The sequence below is a fragment of the Amblyomma mixtum genome, chromosome 8 (genome assembly GCF_055824585.1).
Source record: "Amblyomma mixtum isolate Tamu chromosome 8, ASM5582458v1, whole genome shotgun sequence".
Classification (NCBI taxonomy): Eukaryota; Metazoa; Arthropoda; class Arachnida; order Ixodida; family Ixodidae; genus Amblyomma; species Amblyomma mixtum.
The window spans coordinates 97,519,819-97,538,470 of NC_143019.1; the positions used below are offsets into that span (position 1 = coordinate 97,519,819).

The 18,652-nt window shown below is 48.6% G+C and overlaps 1 protein-coding gene across 1 annotated transcript in view; it reads right to left on the reverse strand.

The window, feature by feature from the left end:
* The window catches only part of LOC149333647 (uncharacterized), a 64,141-nt gene extending 51,245 nt beyond the window's left edge, over positions 1-12,896 (reverse strand). Inside the window, exon 1 of the mRNA XM_089557770.1 lies at positions 12,661-12,896. Coding sequence (XP_089413896.1) covers positions 12,661-12,896 — 236 coding nt within the window. The remainder of the gene's footprint in view (positions 1-12,660) is intronic.
* Between the last annotated feature and the right edge of the window lie 5,756 nt (positions 12,897-18,652).

An 18,652-nucleotide genomic window follows, 5' to 3' on the forward strand; every position in this document is an offset into this window, starting at 1 on the left:
ATTTTACTATGCGGATGCTCTTTGAATTGGTAAAATAGTCGAAAAAATTGGCTCATCTTCTGGAGAAAATATTATGCTGTATGAACATAATTATCACGCATTGAATATGCAAGGAAAAGGTAACTGACCTGGCATTATAACTTATAAAAGGCGCGTAGAAGGAACGTCAAAACGGCAGAAGGATGTTGGCTGTGACAATTATTACCTGGCTTTTTGACAACCACTGCTGTATGGTTTCACTGGTTTCGCAGAGAGGAGAACGCGTTGACCGGCAGTGAAAGGAGATATAAACCACAAAGCAAGCGAGGTAACATTTAATCTTCAAGTTGCATCTTCAGAGAAACTTTTGTAATGTTTTTCTTTCACGTTGCGTGCACTAAGAGGCTGGCAGAGAACTTTTTCAGCTGGTGTCTTGAGAGGCGACATTTTCACAAATGATAACTGACGCTACCTATCTACGAAGCTATAGGATAGCACAGGGGCTTTAAGCGTATTACCTCCAAAGATAAACGCCACCTATAAATGGAGAGTGTTAAACAGAGGATATCGCACAGATGTCCCGCTCCTGCCAAGCGTAATTGCTGTCATTGCTGTTGCTGCTTCATTTTACAGTTATTGGGAAAGATTTCACCGCTCATTCCGCCAAAGCCGTCAGTCACTGACCTGAGCGATCGTGCTAAAGGCGAAGTGAAATTGCCGCCACCGCAGCATATGCCACATACCAGCCCCACTACCCCGGCGGCCACACCGCCTGCCCAAGGGGCCCCACCCTAAGCCCTCAGTACGGTCAACCGCTTCTCGGAGTCTGACCCTGGCAGCTCGGCACTGTCGCAGCAAGCGTCTGCTTTGGTGCCTGACTTGAGCAACCTTCAGCAACGATTGGTAGAGCTACCCACACAGAGTAGTGCGGCAGTTGTCAATCCACCAGCTGTCCGCCAGCCGTCTGATGTAGCAGTCTCAACTACAAGGCCTGTCACTGCCACAACCTTCTTGCAGACACCCACAGCCGACCATGCCCACACGCGCATTGACACTGGCGAGGTGCTCCGGACTGTCACTCCCGTTTCACCCAAGCACCTGAGATTGAGTACAGGAACTTGCTCCGGCATCGTCAGAGCTGTCACCGTAGTGTCGACGGTCCCACCACATCTTCTGTCAGTCCATAGAGCCGTTTCGGACGCTCCTGTGCTTGTGACCGCGTACACGGCGCGTCAGATCCCCATGGACATCAGCCGCAACGTTCCAGCACCGATGATACTTGTGTCAGCGGGCAGCACTACAGTCGGTGACGGCCCGACCATGGCCTCCCCTGCCCCGATGTCCATTGTCAGCTCGGCACCCTGCATCATTCGCCCGTTGCGCAGCAGCCAGGCTCGTCCACCTGAGCCCGCGCCCTCCACCCGACGGCTCTTCCCGGTCCCTGACATGAACTTACTGTACAGTTCATGTCAGAAGTTCAGGTATTCCACAGTGCTCTCGCAATACTTCGGGAGGCCGTGCCAAAGCCGGAGTAATTTTTTTATTTGTGTATGCGTGCGGCTACTCATACCTGTGTTCTATGGAAAACCAGGAGCCTGTTTTGTCCTGGTCTGTATAAGAACATTAAGCGCAGCTAGACTGTACTGCACTGAAAAATAACCGATTTTCACTATGAACGACGTACTTTACGACAACGGATCCTTATGTTGTTTTCGAGTTTGATGATACATTATTGTAAGCTTTATTCGTTTGTTGAAACTAGCTATGCCGACGAGTTCCTGAATTTAGAGGCGCCTTTCTGGCACGAAAATTTTTATTGAGGCCTGACTTCGATCAATATCTTTTCGCTACATAAGCAATGCTTACGGACCAACAAATGCGAAAATGTTCTACGATCACTCTTTTATGCAGAATGTTGCCAACAGGCAATAGTGAAATTTTGCTAAATCGATGTTTATTAGTTCTTGCCATTCTTGTGATGTAACTCGTATTCGTTTGCTTTCTGCACACATAAGTTTGTCAGGATTTCAAAGTAAAGTATTTGTTTCGCGCGATGTTTTTAACACATTACGGGTTATTTGCGTGATTATGATGCCTTTCTTTGTCGGAGCACCTCTTTTAATTGCCTAAATATTATTTCGCTTTTCTATACTTTACTTACACTTTACTTTACTTTACAGACTGTACTTTACGAATTTCATCCAGCCGCCTGTGGGTGTACAAGTTTGACTTTACTTTCTTTTCCTGGAATCTAGATCTAGGCCTAATCTAGGCCTAAGACTTTTCAGAGCTGCCTGCACCAAGTCGGAAGAGGAATGACCAGCGGTCCGTGGTGTTGAGAGGGGGCGCACTTTGCTGCCCACGCGTTTTGTAACCACGCAAGAACTGGGCTGTCTCGTTCAACTCAAGAAAGGGCTTTGTTCACTGGACCTTTGCGTTGCACAATCGCCCGACACGTTTTGCTAGCGAGTTAAGCATTGAGCCACGAGGCCCTTCCGGACGCCGTTCCCCCTCCCGTGAACTACGTTAAAGGCATGCGAAGTGTGTTTCGGAAACCTTGCAGTTACAGTGGAGCCACCCAGGCTTCCTGCCCTGTGTACATCGTCTTGCTGCCGCCTGCTGCGACGGAGCTGCCTTCATCTTGTTTGGCGCATCCATCCGGGGCAGCGGTGGCAAGAAGTCAGCAGTCACTTCCGCCTGCTGTCAGCCTGGCGACTACTGCAGAATCATGGCCTGCTTCAACCAGCCTTTTCTTCGCGAAGCAAAGGTGACGCTGTCCGCGTCACCTCTGCTGCCAGACCTACCTCAAGTGCATGAAGGCCAGGACAAGCCACCGTAGCATGTACAGCCGGCCAAATCTTTAGCTGGCGTGCGTTATGGCCGCTTTTTCTGCGCTCCTGCTCTTTACGACGAAGCAAACTTTCGGAAATCTCCTTATTAAGCACGGGCTTAGTGAGCCTGTGTTTAGAGTTGATATTTTCGCAAGTTTGCTCCGTCACAAGGGGCAGGAGCACGGAAAACGCGGCCATCGCGCACGCCAGCTAAAGATTTGGCCGGCTGTACTTGCAGCCGGGTGGGTCTTTTTAAGGTTGGAGGGATGCGGGACGTGCTTTACTCGTCCCTTCTTGTTCGCTTCCCCGCAATGCACCCTAAACTCGTCCCCTGTGGTTCGATTCCCCGCAAGGTACCCTTCTTAGTCGTGTTAGTTACTTGAAATAACAAGGAAGGGCGCCGGTCTCGCAGCGACACGAGCGCCACGGATGGCGTGTTTGCTGCACGCGGGGTAGACGGCCCTTTTCTGCGCGGGCCTGGGAAGCGCGCTCACGTTCAAGCGCGACGATCCGCTCTTCGTCGGCGGGCGCCTTGTGGGGGGAACATGCTCCCGCCAGCTCGTCCCGTTCCGCCTCGGAATTTCCTCTTGCCCTAGTCTTGGCGAACGTTCGCTCGTAACTGTGCTGGTGAGCCGGACGTCCTCGATTCCTCAGCGAATTCTGTTGCCAGCGGGCGCTATTGTTGTAGCAATAAATGCCTTGTTTGTGTCAGCTAGTGTCGTTCCTTTGTTCCCTCAGAGCAAGGTCCGCAGTGGTCGGCGTGCGTTCGGTAGCGTACGCGATCACGGGATTCGGACCGGTGGCTTCGAACTGTGTCAGCTGCGGTTAAGCGGGGGAAAGGTATTTACCCTCCCATTCAACACCCCAAACATTTTATTCCCTACCTTTCTACACTGCCTTTCTGAGTGACTTAGCAAGGCAATGTCAGCAGCAACAGCAAATCAGAAATTACTTAGGTATTTTCCATTACTCTTACCACAAACTTTTCATAATGCAGGCCTCGGAATACCTCCTATAAACAGGCGCTAAGTAGCCTAGTCGACAATTTGTCTTTTTACCTGACGCCCCTTATTATTCTACTCTTTGAAGTCAATAGAAGGAACGCCGACCAAAAGGTTGTTGTTTAATATGAAGACGAAGAGGTTTCGGCTTCCATACGGAAGCCTTGATCACTGGGCGGGAAGCCCAAAGCACATCGCTTAAGTGCACTGCAGTAATCGCCCTAGGCATCTTGCATACGTAGGCGGGAGATTGCCTGCGTTGTGGTTAAGGGTTTTTTCTGTTGATTGAATTATTAGGGATTCTATATACCGACGTGACAGCCAATTCTTCTCTCTTGCGATGACTGAAGCTTCTTCCCAGGCTATTTTGTGCGTCGCGGCTTCCACGTGTTCCGCAAGTGCATTAGAAGCAATAAGCCTAATGTCCCGATGCGACCGATAGTTGACTTTACACGGTCGCCCTTATATCGCTTGTCGGGCTACTTGCACAAGGTTTTGGCGCCACTCGATGGAAAGAGCTCGACTTTCATACGTGACTCTTTCGATTTCATTGAAAAAGTACGTGACGTCACGGTTGAGGACGACGAGGTCATGGTGTCCTTTGATGTAAAGTCGCTGTTCTCCAGCGTACCCGTTGATCTGGCTGTGGATGTGTGCCATTCAGCGCTGCAGAATGGCGACAGATTGTGTGAACGAACCCCTATCGAAACATCAGATCTCCTGAAGCTGTTGCAGTTCTGCCTTGAGAACACTTACTTTGTTTTCCGGGATGCAGTCTACAAGCAAGTTCACGGAACCGCGATGGGCGCATCTATATCGGTGACAACCGCAAACCTTACCATGGAAGCAATAGAATACCGTGCACTGGCCACGTTCGAACCGCACCCGAAAGTTTTTGCACGTTACGTAGATGACTGTTTCTGCATTATCAAGAAGGATGCGCTAGGTGCCTTCACAGATCACATCAATAGCATGGAAGACTCCATTCAATTCACGGCTGAGGAGGAGGCTGCTTGCCGTCTTCCTTTCCTGGACGTTTTGGTCGAACGCCATAACCCCCGCCTTTCTTTCAAAGTTAATAGAAAGGACACCCACACAGGCCGGTACCTTCATTTTAATTCCGTGCACCCAGTTTGGCACAAACGCTCCGTCGTGGCTTCCCTCGTCCGACGTGCCAAAAACATCTGCCCAAGACCAGAAGATCGGGCTGCTGACCTACGCCAAGTGCGCTGAGAACTGAGTGAATGCGGCTACCCGAAGCACTTCATTGATTCCGTTCTTCAACGGTCATCACGCCCGTCAGAACCAGTTGGTCCCCCGCGCCGAGCCCGAGCCGCTATCCCATATGTACCGGGCGTGAGCGAGTCTCTGGCTCGCGTTTTACGCACTTACGGCGTACACGTCGCTCACGTTCCGGCGTGCAAGCTGAGGCACGAGCTGGTGTCTGTCAAAGACAAGATAAAGAAAGAGAAGTTTCCTGGCGTCATCTACAAGATTCCCTGCGCAGATTGCGACTACTGCTATATCGGCGAGAGCGGGAATTTCGAGAGACGATTGAGGGACCACAAGAACGACGTCAGGAACAAGAGGATTGCTTCTAATGCACTTGCGGAACACGTGGAAGCCGCGACGCACAAAATAGCCTGGGAAGAAGCTTCAGTCATCGCAAGAGAGAAGAATTGGCTGTCACGTCGGTATCTAGAATCCCTAATAATTCAATCAACAGAAAAAACTCTTAACCACAACGCAGGCAATCTCCCGCCTACGTATGCAAGATGCCTGGGGCGATTACTGCAGTGCACTTAAGCGATGTGCTTTGGGCTTTCCGCCCAGTGATCAAGGCTTCCGTATGGAAGCCGAAACGTCTTCGTCTTCATATTAAACAACAACCTTTTGGTCGGCGTTCCTTCTATTGACTTCATGAATCTTCTTCCCGACCAGACGAGTTTTCGTCGAACGTTAGATTTCAATCTACTCTTTGTGGCAGTAAAATTCTACCACCACCAAAGCGGGGAACTGCGGCGTTGGGGGCCCTGAAAACGAAATAATTCTCAAATTCTCTTTGAATGTACCAGACACAAGGCTGGAAAAAAGATCCCAAGTGCTTTATTCTATGGTAACAAGAAAATTCAAACAGCGCTAAACCGCTGGACCAGAAAGAGGAGGAGGAAAACGAGGCGCCCTGTTTGTCTCCTCCCCTTTCTGGTCCAGCTGTGTAACGCTGTTTGAATTTTCTTTTTAAAATGGAATACAAACTCGCCCAATCTGCCGTCATTCTACAGCTTTATCCTATTTTGATGCCCACCTAAGTTTCGTTCGCGAGCTAAACGAGATTAGATTCAATTCACGCTGGCCACACGCTTCTGCGGCGCGCTTTTGTTTTAGTTTCTGTTTGGAAGTTCGTGGTGTACAGAAAAATCTAGGCGAAGATGGCCTTCCGATGAGAATGAGAGAATACCTCTCAGGAGCAATGTTTCTACCTGTAGCGTGGAGTTATGTAGATATCGGTGTTTACTTTGTGAATTTCGCTTTGGCTTTAGACAGTTCTTCTCCCCAGCCTTTCAAAGTTTCTATGTTATTAAGATCTTTCTCGTGCCGCTATCCCCTAAGTGCCTCTTAATCTTCTAGTTTACTTCGTTAGATTTGCCCGTGATATCTGCTTTGTGTACTGTTTCTATTATGCAATGATTGCTAATAACGGTGTCCTCCGTATTCCTTCATTCCAGATGGCGGATGTTCTTGAGTACTTTAAGCTCTTGGCTTGTCTCTCCTCTTGGAGTTTCCCATTTGCGTCAGTTGTACGGGCAACGTTTTTAGCGTTTGTCTGTCTTGTTGTGAGAGTTTATGTAGTGTACTGCATTTCTTCCAGACTTTCGTGAAGTGTTTTCTCTTCTCTGCAGACATTTCTTTCCCTACGCTTCGTGAGGTGCTTTAAAATCTCATTCTATGACCACATTGCTTCCCTCTGCTATTTTGATTGCTTGGCACTGACAAATTTACAAGAGCTAGGAATATTTCACAAACACTGACATTGCAGAGCACACACCGTGTTCTATGCACTTACCGGCACCTTTTATGAGAAGAAAAATCTCGCCTGCTCAGGCGGCGTGGCGCGCGCAGCAGCGCGCTCAGGAAACCGTCGAGTGCGGGGAGAGGAAAATCTGCGCAGCCGGCGAGCTAGCGTCAGGGGCTGACATCAACGAGCGTGCGTCATCGACTTCTCAAACATGCCGCGCGAGGCAAAGCGGAATGTGATTAATGAAAGAAATGTAAAACACAAGACTCTTCACAACCGTTTTCTCGAGGGTCATTGTTAAACTGCCTTTCGTTTCCCGATAAAGCCTGCCATATGAGCTCCAGTCCATTCTTTTTCTTCTCGTAATTTTCTGTCATTATCAGTCACCCTCCACTACCTTAACTAAGTAGTCGTATTTCCGTACCACAGACCTGGAGCTCGCTACAAATTCTGCGCTGCTGTTCACTTGCGAGACTGTTCAACATTGCTTTGGCTTCCTGCATGTTAATTTTAAGACCTACCGTTCTGCTCTACATGCCTAACTTAGTGATTTAGCAAGGAAATGTGGTCAGTGAATCACAATATACTTGTGTATTTTCAATTAACTCTTATTCCCAACTATTCCAATCCAGGCCTCGGAACACCTCCTATAAATAGGCGATGAACAGCACTGGGGAGATTTTGTATCAATGCGTGACACCCTTTCGTTATTGAAATTTTATTGCAATAAATTTCCATCACAACCGAGTCAGCCAATTGCGTTGTTCAGGACCCTGAACAGGAATAGTTCTCAAAGAAATTTTGCTGGACTGTACCAAATAGAAGACTGCAAAATAAAGCCCTAGTGCTTTATTCTATCTTTGAGACCCCTTAGATTCCGTCGCCGAACTATAGGAAATTAGGTTCAATTCAGGCTGCCGCCGCGCTTCTGCAGTGTGCTTATTTTATAGTTTGTGTTTAGGAGTTCGTAGTGTACAGAAAAATCTTGGCGAAGGTTGCTTTCCGAGAGGCATGACAGGATGCTTCTCATAAGCAAATTTCTGGCTACAGTTTTTCTGCTTCATATTTCCGTTCCACGGCGAAGTTCATTGACACGAAAACGCCGATTTCTCGTTTTTTATCGCGTAAGCACAACTTAAGGACCTCTAATCGGCATCCAGTATTTTGCGAACCTTGACCTTGGGGGTGGCCTTGGACTATGCAAAAATTGAACATCTATAAAATATGGCCCCGACTGGATGTCGAACTCATGGCGACACGAAGAGATAACCTTCGGTGGCCTCTACACGAGAGTACTGTGAAATCTCCGCATCCCATCGCGCCTAGTGTTAAATTGCAATATACCCTCGTGCTCTGCATTGCTCATCGCCGTCTTGAAGTAACTTCTGTGCGCGGCACGACCATATCTATAAGCCTGACCTCGATCTGAGCTTAACCTGAGTCTAATATCGTTGCCAGACGTGGCGACGACGAAGGCAAGCAAATCATGAGCCAACCAGTATGGACAAACGCTTTTCACGTGTACTCGGTTTAGCTGTTTCAAAACAGTGCAACATTTATTATGGCTGCTCAGAATGGCTCATTTAAATTGACTCCTTGAAAGCAATTAAAGAACGTGCTGCTTAACGACCACCACAGGCGGATTCTGCGAGAGTTACAGCGTTAAAAAGTGCGTTTTCGTAAGGATTGTGGGACGTTGGAGAAGGGATCACGTCACAACAACGACGTTTGTGCTTCAGAGAGGATTCAAGTGCACCAGCTTGCGAATATAGCGGCGCCAGTGAGTCGCTTTTGTTCAGCCAGTCATGCTGGCGCTTTGACGGCTTTCGCATAGAATACTTTCTTCTTTGCAACTATCGATCATATCGTTATGGTCTGGGAATGTGAGCAAACATCTTTGATCATACATGAATATTCAGCATTATTTCCCGCAGCGGAGGTACGTTGTCAATTCGATCGTGGAGCAGTTGTCACAGAAACGATTATCATGTGTGCTGAGCGCCAGAAGGCTGCCAGCTCTGCTTCTAATGAAGAAATGATGCACGCAGGAGTGACATTGGCGCCATGCATTGTACGTTTTTTCTCCTCTCTATTCATTAGGTGGCGAATGGTGGTGACGAAATAGCCGTGGTGCGCAGCTCTAAGGGTTCGCTGCTTTAATATTTAACTGCTGAAAGAAAAAGCTGGGAGTAATGCACCCCGTTCTTTTTACCGGGGTAATCTGTTGGGGCAGCAATTTGACTTTTCATTTTAGTTCCTACACTACTGAACTGTCATGCAATACCTTTCCTCTGCACATGCTCTTTGAATTGGGCCAATGTTTGAAAAGATATGTTTAGTGCTTTGGAGCAATTAGTAGAATGTAGAAAATAATTATCACCCACATAATAGGCAAGGAAAAGGTGATGCACCTTGCCATATGCATTCTAAAAGGCGTGAAAGGAACGTTAACGTGTAAGATGGGAGTTGGCTGTGGCAATAATTATCTGGCTTCTTATAACCGCTGCTCTATGATTTCAGGGATTTATGAATTGAAGTAAACTAACAACGTCTAAAAATGAAACACAGTGTCTGGGAAAAAGCTGCAAAGCCGGAACGAGTTGTCAGACTGTGTGCGTACCTGTGATGTGCACACGGAATCGTCCAGGGATTTTTGAACGCGGCGCGTCGACGGTGGTGGGTCGGACAGCGGAGCGCCGCGCGTGCCAGCCCTGCGTTGGGGGGTACACGAGGCGGGCGCGAGGAGCGGAGAGCTGACGTGTCAGCAAACCGAGGTGGGATGGAAGACACCGCAGTGGATGTCTGGTCATTCAAGCGTGGAGGTGGTAGCCGTCGAACGTTGGCTCCGTGTTGCCGTGGACTTTCCTTGGATCACCGACACAAGCCTATCGCGTCCGTTTCAAGCGTGGAGGTGGCGGCCGTCGGACGTTGGGTCCGTGCTGCCGTGGACTCCCTTGGATACCGACGCAAGCCTATTGCGTCCGTCTGACGGTGGCACTCGATGGATTGAGGGTCCCGACTTCCGAGGCTTCCTTGGATCAAATGAACGCTGGCGCAACAAGGACACTAAAAAGAAGGGGGCACCACATGTTAGTGTCCTTGCTGCTCCGGCGTTCATTTCATCATGCATCAACTCGCCCCTCAGGCCGTTATTCTCGACTTCCCTGGATATCTGGCATAATCCTACGGGGTCTCGGGATAAGGTCGATGGTACTTTGCTACGGTTTCCCTGCTGCTACTGCAACTACTTGGGGCGGCTGACAGGAGTTCATAAGTGTCTTCCCGTGTTCATCTCCGCTCCTTACCACGTGTCTCTCTACCACCGCTTTCTTCTCCACAGCGCCAGCGACGCATCACAAGTGATCAACCCGTTTCCTTGCTGCCTGCAAGGCATTTCCGCTTCACCAAGGACGCTTCTTATCTGTTGAACTCTTTCCTTTCATCTGTAGTGTTGTACGCGTGTCGCGTGTGTGTTTTTAGGTTGTTGTTTTCGTTTCTTTTGTTTGCTTCTTTCTTTTAAGGCATAAACATGGGTTCGTTTTCTTTTGTTTGATCTGTTTGTTTTCTTCTTCGAACCTACACGCGATAGCGTTCTCCTACGGCAGTTGGCGACGCGTCACCCAATTCGCGACAATACCTTCCTAAAATGAGTGCCATCGCCAGTGCTCTTCCTTCAGTTCACAAGCGAAATAAAATGTTGGTCTCGGCGCTCAATACCTAGAGCATATAATTTAGGAAGAGAACAAGTACAATTGGATTGGAAAACATTTATTGCGTCGAGAGCAGGTTGCAGGAGACACGTACTAGATGGCCGCTAGCCCATGGCTGGCGGCGACCTCATTGGCGCGCTCGATCCGCTCGGGAGAAGGGAGCTGTATCAAGTCCGCCGGAGGCGGATCATTTGCGCAGTTCCAGAGAATGTGGTCGTATGTGGCGCTTTCGCCACATTTATGCAAGTTTGGGTCGTATTGGCCAGGGTACATGACGGCAAGCACTGCCGGATTCAAAAGGGGAGCGTGTCTGCAGTCGGCGCCAGGTAACTTCCTGCGCTACTGTTAACGATTTAACGATTTGGGGGGGGGGGGGGGGGGGGGATATGCGCGCCTCTCCAGCCTAGAGTGATTGGTGATGTCATGAAATGAGATCAACCCGTCACTGGTGAAATTCGGTTCGGAGGCCGCGCTCACTGCCCGTGCTCACCGCCTCGTTCCCCGGATTCGACGAGTGGGCCGGGACCCAGATCAATTCAACTTCTCTAAACGGAAGGGGGGTGTTTTGAAACATGCGGAGTGTGGTGGATGTGATATGGCCCCTCGCGGAATTGCGAATGCCTGTTTTGGTGTCGCTGAATATAATATCAGCACGCGTCTTCGATATAGCTAAGGCTATCGCCGCTACCTCTGCACTCTCGGAGGAGCTGGTTTCTGTTGACGTGGCCTCCAACGGGGCGCCGTTCCCGTTCACTGCGACCAGTGCAAGCGCTTTTCTCGGGGTTTGTCGGTATTCCGTTGCGTCCAAGTACGCCACGTTCGTGTCGGCCGTATTTGGTGTATAGAGCGCGAGCTCTCGCTGTGCGTCGGCCTTCGTGGTGCGCGGGATGGATGTTCTTGGGTAGGGGATTAATCAAAAGAGCTCTCTTGATGTGCGTGGGTAACTGTGTTTTCGCGTCCCTCTCTGGCAGCTGTTCGCACATCTTCAGTCCGTATAGGATGGCCCTTCCCGCGATCGTCGTCCGAGCTGCGAACCGAGGTGCCTCTCGCACAGCTCGGAGAGTGTGGTGTGAACCCCGAGGGCCAGAAACCTTTCCGTAGACGTACTGTGCCGGAGCCCAAGGGCTGCCTTATAGGCATGCCGGATTGTAGCTTCAACCTTGTTCCTTTCCGCAAGATGTAGTTACCGGTAAGGGAGGGAGTAGACGATCCTGCTTAGCACGAAAGCCTCCACAAGTCGACACTGATCTTTCTCTTTCATACCTCATCTTTTGCTGGAGATCCCTCTGATTACAGTCTGATTGACCGTGGTCGTGAGTCTTTTGACTGTTTCGGTGTTTTGCGATTGTTCTGTATATACATGCCCAGTATGCGTATGGTTTGGACTTCCTTGACCGGAAGTTCTTGAACATATACATTCAGAGGGGTCGGCGGGGTCAGGTTTGCGTTTCTACCGCGTGGCTTGGCCCTAAGAACTAGCTGTTCCGATTTCGTGTGCGAGCATTCAAGGCCCGCTCCCGACGCATAAGTTTCAATTATGTCAACTGCCTGCTGCAGGGTATCCTCTATTTGGCCGTCTTTTCAAGTGGTTACCCACAGGGTAATGTCACCCGTGTATAAGGTGTGCTGCAGGCCCGGCAAGGCGGCGAGTTTGGGGGCAATGTAATGAAAAGCTATAGAAAGGAAAATGACAGGTGTAACGTTAAGAGATCGGAAGAGGGCGGAGTGGGCGAGGGAACAAACGGGGGCTAATGACATCTTAGTTGAAATCAAGAGGAAGAAATGGGTTTGGGCAGGGCATGTAATGCTAAGGCAGGATAACGGCAGGTCCTTAAGGTTAGCGGAGTGGATTCCAAGAGAAAGGAAACGTAGCAGGGAACGGCAGAAAGTTAGGTGGGCGGATGAGATTAAGAAGTTTGCGGGGATACAGTGACGGCAACTGACAAAGGACAGTGTTAATTGGAAAGACATGGGAGAAGCCTTTTCCCAGCAGTGGGTGTAGACAGGCTGATGATAATGATGATGTAATGAGTGCAAGGTTAAAGAGGAAACGCGAGAGCACCGAGCCCTGTGGCGTGCCTCGGCTTCCCAGAGGAATGCGCTCTGATTTGAGGCCACCTAACGCAAGCTCTGCGGTCCGCTCGGATAAGAATGATCGGAAGTAATTGAATGTCCCTTCTCCCGGGTCTAGTTTGGAGAGGTTCGTGAGGATGACCTCATGCGAGACGTTGCCGAAGGCCTTGTTCAGGTCTAGCCCGAGCACTGCCTTCGTCCCGGTTCCGCGTGGAGGGTCCAGCACGTCCTTCTTAAGCTGGAGCATCACGTCCTGCGTGGACAAGCTAGCCCTAAAGCCAATCATTGTGAGAGGAAGTACGGCGGGGTCTTTCGCGTAGTTTTGCAATCAGTTAAGAATGACATGCTCCAGGATTTTTAGGATGCAAGACGTGAGAGAGATGGGCCGCAGATTCTCAATCGAGAGTTTCTTGCCCGGTTTAGGGATGAAGGTAACACGTGCATGCCTCCATTCCTGGGGGATCTCGCCTTCCCTCCAGTAGGTGTTCATTAGGTGTGTCAGAGCCGCGACAGACTTGGGGTCCAGGTTTCTGAGCGTCTTGTTTGAGACTCCGTTCGGTCTCGCCGCGGAGGTGGTACGAAGCTGGCCCAGAGCAAACCAGACCTCGGCATCTACTACGTCTGCGTCCAGGGTCTCATTGGGAAGTACCTCGTATGCGGGTCGGGGGTCCGTATGCGACATGTTCAGGTAGCGTTTTTGCAGTTCGGCGAGTATCTCTGCGTCTATACCCTGATGCTGGTGAATTAGTCGCATGAGTTGGTCGCATTGTGTGCATTTTGTGTTTATTGGATCGAGCAGGTGGCAGAGCAAGAGCCATATCTTTTTGCATCCCATCTTCCTATTCATATTATGACAAATTTGGTCCCATTGTTTTTTTTTTGCAGTTCTAGTGAGTAGGCTTCAATTTGGTGCTCGAGTAGCGCCATACGCTTGCTTAAGTTTCTTTTGTGTCTCTGTATCTTCCAGCGATTTAGCAGGCTGGCTTGCGCTTTCCAAATGTGGAGGAGTTTAGAGTCTGTCGTTTGATGCGGCTCCTCAAGAGGCGTCTCGACCGTGGTGGTCTTGACGTCGTCTGTGAGTGCAGCGATCCACTCCGTTAGGCTGCTGATCTGACCGGGGGCAGTCTACTATCGTCAGCGTCTAAACCTATCCCAGTCGGCAATACGGGTGCGCATGCGGGGCAGTCTATGCAGTTTAGTGTCAAACGTGGCTATTATGTGATGGTCGCTTCCCAGCGTGCGTTTCGTGTTGGACCAGTGGGCGTTGCGAATGTTTTTGGAGAGCATGAGATCCGGTGAGGTATCTACGCTAACGCTATTTCCGACCCGTGTGTTTTCTTGGGTATCGTTAAGAATTGTAAGGCCCAGGTTTTGGATCGTTTGCCGCAGCTTTGTGCCCTTGGGGTTGTTTTTGCGATAACCCCAAACCGAATTTTGGGCGTTAAAGTCGCCTACCACCAGGAGTTGTGTCCTGGCGGCCAGGCGCGTTGATTTATGCAGTAGGTGGGGAATTACTGGCCTTCTGTCTTTCGTTGAACTGTATAAGTTAAGAATGAATAGATTTGTGCCTCCCTTTTCCTCGGCACAATTTCTAGTTACGTATATTGTTCGTTACAACTGTCTATAGCGTGTTGTATCGCCGTAATATTGCGTTGCACAAAGGTTCCGGTGAACGGGGTCGTCGCCGTCGTCACTGCGTTCGAGGGGGGAATGAATGCTTTATAACCCGGTTTTTTCTCCGGGCCGCTAGCTTCTTGAAGGGCTATCACGTCCAGTTGTCTACCTAGGTTTTAGATGTGAAACTGCAGGTTTCCCCGTTTGTTGCGGAGCCCCCTGCAGTTCCATTGCCATACTTCAATTTGTTGGCGAGGGGTCATGGTACAAATCCTCAATTTTTTATCCTATTAAAAGTGCAATATTCTGTACTTCGTTCACAGCCGATTTGTCCTATGTTTTGAGAGGCCGAGGTGATATATCTCTTGCGTCTGCGTTGCTGCAATATGGTTTTTGGGTTCTGCATGTGATAACTTCATTTCACAGCTGATCCACCAAAACATTGCAATGAGCCCATTCACTTTCTTCCTTTTCTTGCAAAGAGCACGACCTATGAAGATATGTTTTTGAACTCATTGATGATGAACAAAGAATAACGTATATTAAATGCTTTCCTACAACCTGCCAAGTCAATCCGCGGCATAAGAACGCAAAATGAAAACGCAGCAAATGATTAGTGTGATTAGTTGTTTCGTTTTCATTACCATTCCGACCACACTTTATACTTCAACCAGCTCACAGTGCAAATCCACATCTTTACAAAAATGCAGGGTGGTGTTGAACAATACTGATACAAGGTGTTGCTGCTTATTTTCTGTGCGCAGGTGGCGTATGTTCTACATGCTGTTACCGAAAAGTGCGTATTGGGCTGAAGAGGTAGTTACCAAGTCTTAGCGACAGGGCATTGCTTTCGGAGGCCACTAATCCTGTAGGCTATTCGTAATGGCTTATTTCTATAGAAACAAACTCTTCCGGTCGCTTTCCACATTATTAAATTCATCCTCAGCTTTTTCTCCATCACTCATAACGTCTTTCGGTGGAGTACTCATTGATCTGGAGAACATTTCATTCAGCTCATTATATATTTAGCAGTTTTAGCCTTCACGGACGACAGGGTCCAGTAAGAGGCGCTGTGCCGGACGCCAGTCTCTTGACAGGCCATCTCTTGAGACTCTCTTGAGAGATCGTCTTTGGTCTCGCGTGAGGCGAAACCAAAGGCGCTGTCTCCAGCATTTGCAGTGTCTACAGCGTCTTTGTCTCCCTTTGCTGTCCAGGGATCATGAAGGTTGATCAGCCGGTAGACAGAGTTCCATTAAATTGAGATAGTGAATGGAAGTCGGTAAAAGAATGAGACAAGCCGCTGGAATGTGAAGATTAGTGCAAGGCATTCCTATTCTTTGACGGTGTAGTTGCTATCATAATAGCTTAGGAAACGTCTCGGATATCCAATTATCATACTCCTTCTCTTGGCCCCTTTGCTGTTATTCAGCATCAGTGCCAGGGCCACTTTCACCCGTTTCAACATGCGCTCGCGCGGAGGGATCGAAGTGCTCGATGATACACCCTAATTATAGGTTACACATATGTTCCGGTTAAAGCCATGTTCCATTTATTTTATCTAAATAGAAAGTCTTTTTGGCTTTTTCTAAGTGGGGCACACTCTTTTGGAGCCCCTTTGACTCCTTTGTAAGTGCATTTTAAAGTGAACACGTTCATAGTACTGGAAGAGCCAAGTAGTCGTTTTTTCACGAAACTTATATGTGGAACACAGGATCGAGTTACTTAAAGGCGCGTTCCAGATATAACTCGGTCGCTGCTCACGATACAAAAAGGAGATGAACGCCGCGGTGGGAGACTTTTTTTCCCACCTTTGGGTAAGTGACCAGAAGGCGTGTGGTAACTTGGAATTAATATTGGCTTCAAAGTTCCCACCCGAATGATGCCGACAATTCGCCGAAGCTGTCGGAGATGGCGCTGCATACGTATACTCTGATTTCTTTTTTTTTTTTTTTGGGGGGGGGGGGGGGGTTTCGGTCTTCTAAAATTCAAATAAAGTGCTGTGCTATGGCAAACAAACTAGCGGTCAGCCTTCAACTTGAAGTTCAGCGTAGATATCTGGTTCGACAGCTTTGGTTCGACAGCACCTTCAGTCATGGCCCCACCGGGATCACCGTTGAACAGTGACCATCTTTTCATTCCTTTTAGCGCCGGCGCTTCTGCGGAAATCCCGATAAGAACATTTCCCCGCCCCTGTGCTTTTTCCTTCGTACGACGCGCCCTCTACTTCCTCGACTCTCACTCTTGTGCCATTTGTTGGCCCTCAACTTAACCTGCGCGTGCCCAAACGACCATTCCCCTCGTCGAGTCTATTGGCTGTGCCTTAGATAACACAACTGCGGACTGGGTTGAAACGGGTGCACGGGCGGTTCCAAGTGTGCGTAGATGTAGTTTAGGAAGCCTTTACTTCTCAGTCTACCACCAGGGCTGCATATTCTGAACCTTCTATACACTATAAGAGCGTATGGACTGCCGTTGCGTGGAAATAGGGTCTCTGCATAGTAAACGGGTCACTCAGCCTACAGTGAATCTTTCCTTTGAATGAATGGATGGTTCCAATAGTAGTGTATTGTTCTTGCGACTGTCAGGCAAGAAACCCCATTTTTTGTGCGTGAAAAAGCACTTCTAGCTGCATTCTCGGCAAAGGCCGTACGATGAGTGAAGCCTCTTGCGACTCACGTGGACGAATTTGCCTCTGCTCTAAAACTGCTGTGAAGGCATTTGGAAACGGCTCTGAAGGCCGGAAATGTAAAATGGCACACACTCGCATGGTCTTTGCTCAGTTATTGCATGGACTACCCGAAACGTGTCCTTGAATTGTTCTGGGCCAAAATGAACGAACATTAAAGGGTTGCTACCTGAGAAGCAGTAGGTGCGTCGAGAACGTGCGCCCTGCATAAACAACGCTCTAACCACCGAATTTTTAAAGAACATTGTTACCAACCCACCAACCACTAACCACCGGATTTTGACCTTGAAGTGACATTGAATGAAACCGACGAAAATTGAATTATGGGTCGCTAAGATGTAGCATGAAGCATCCTCAACGCGGCCCATGCCGGAATGTGGCATGCTCCGCCCAAAAATTTTTCCTTGGTATGACTTTGGCCGAATTTGATTGCCGATGAACATGGCTGTTCACGGGTGTAAACAGGCTTGACCTAATCTCAAAATGGAATCAACCCACCTCTGAGGCTTAGGGTGCAGACGATGAACAGTGGATGCCAGTAAGAACTTCAGTTCTAAATTACGCCAACTGCAAACGCTTCAAGGCGTTTTACTCTCAGAGGCAGGGCAAAAACTATTCGCTGCCTTGAGTTGAAGTTTCAGGAGCGGATGAAACAGATGGAGAGGAAGGAGCAGGAACATCTAAAGATGCTCCAGCTGAGGTACGCGGGCGGCGGGAAGCATGGCACTGCGTCCGATGGAAAGGACAGAGGCCATGCAGGCCTAGGCCCCGAAGATAACAGTGCTGGTGAGGTTAATAGTGACCTCCCTAAAAATTTGTCGGAGGCATAGAGAATGGATGAGCCTGGTTTTGAAATTCTAATCAACTGATATGGCCATTACTAATTGACGGAAACGTATCTTCGAAGTTCTCAAATGCAAGTTAAAAAGTAAATTATCATAATTAGTTTACGGTGCTACTAGGAAACAAAATTCGCCTGTTTTTTTTTTGTGCCGGCCAAAGCACGTACAGTTGTGGCACGGAGGCCACCTTTATACCTCACAATAGGCTTTTTTGCAAAAATGCTTGTTCACCTTTGCTGAAACACCCGGTATATTCTGCAATGGTCTTTACGCACTGCAACGTTTGCAGTCTGCACAGTAAAGAGCACAATGAAAGATATAAATGCAAATTCGTAGTGTACATTGCGAACTTCATTTATCGGCCGGTCGGTGTTCAACCTAAACTGCTTTAGTATCCTGTCCTGCAGTCTACAATAAAAAAAAATAACGCCAGTCCAGCGGCCTTACAAGCATTGAACGAGCGGCGTTTTTGTTAAGAATTTCTCAATTGCTGATGTGAACAAAAATTTAGCCTGCTCACTTGATTTAAGAAGAGCTCCATTACACGGAGCACGTATTTTACCAGGTACTGCCTGAAAGTTTACAGAGCTGAGTGTTAATAACCTCCAACTCAGAGGTGCAATCTGCGTTGATCTGAACCGATATTCAGTTATGTGGCCAACGTGGCAGTTTTTGTGGCCTATTATGGATGGAGAGTAATGGCTGGAGAATGTTTACAAATTACGAGGCTTCCTGATATACCGCATGTCAAGTGCGTCATTGTAAAGGTGCTTCTGCACGAGCTTAGCCTGATCATAATAATGTTTTACCGACCGCCGAACCGATAATGTGTTTTTGATAGGAATAATGAATTCTGATCGCCCATTAAAAGTACTAATTCGGTGATGATTTTGATGTTCC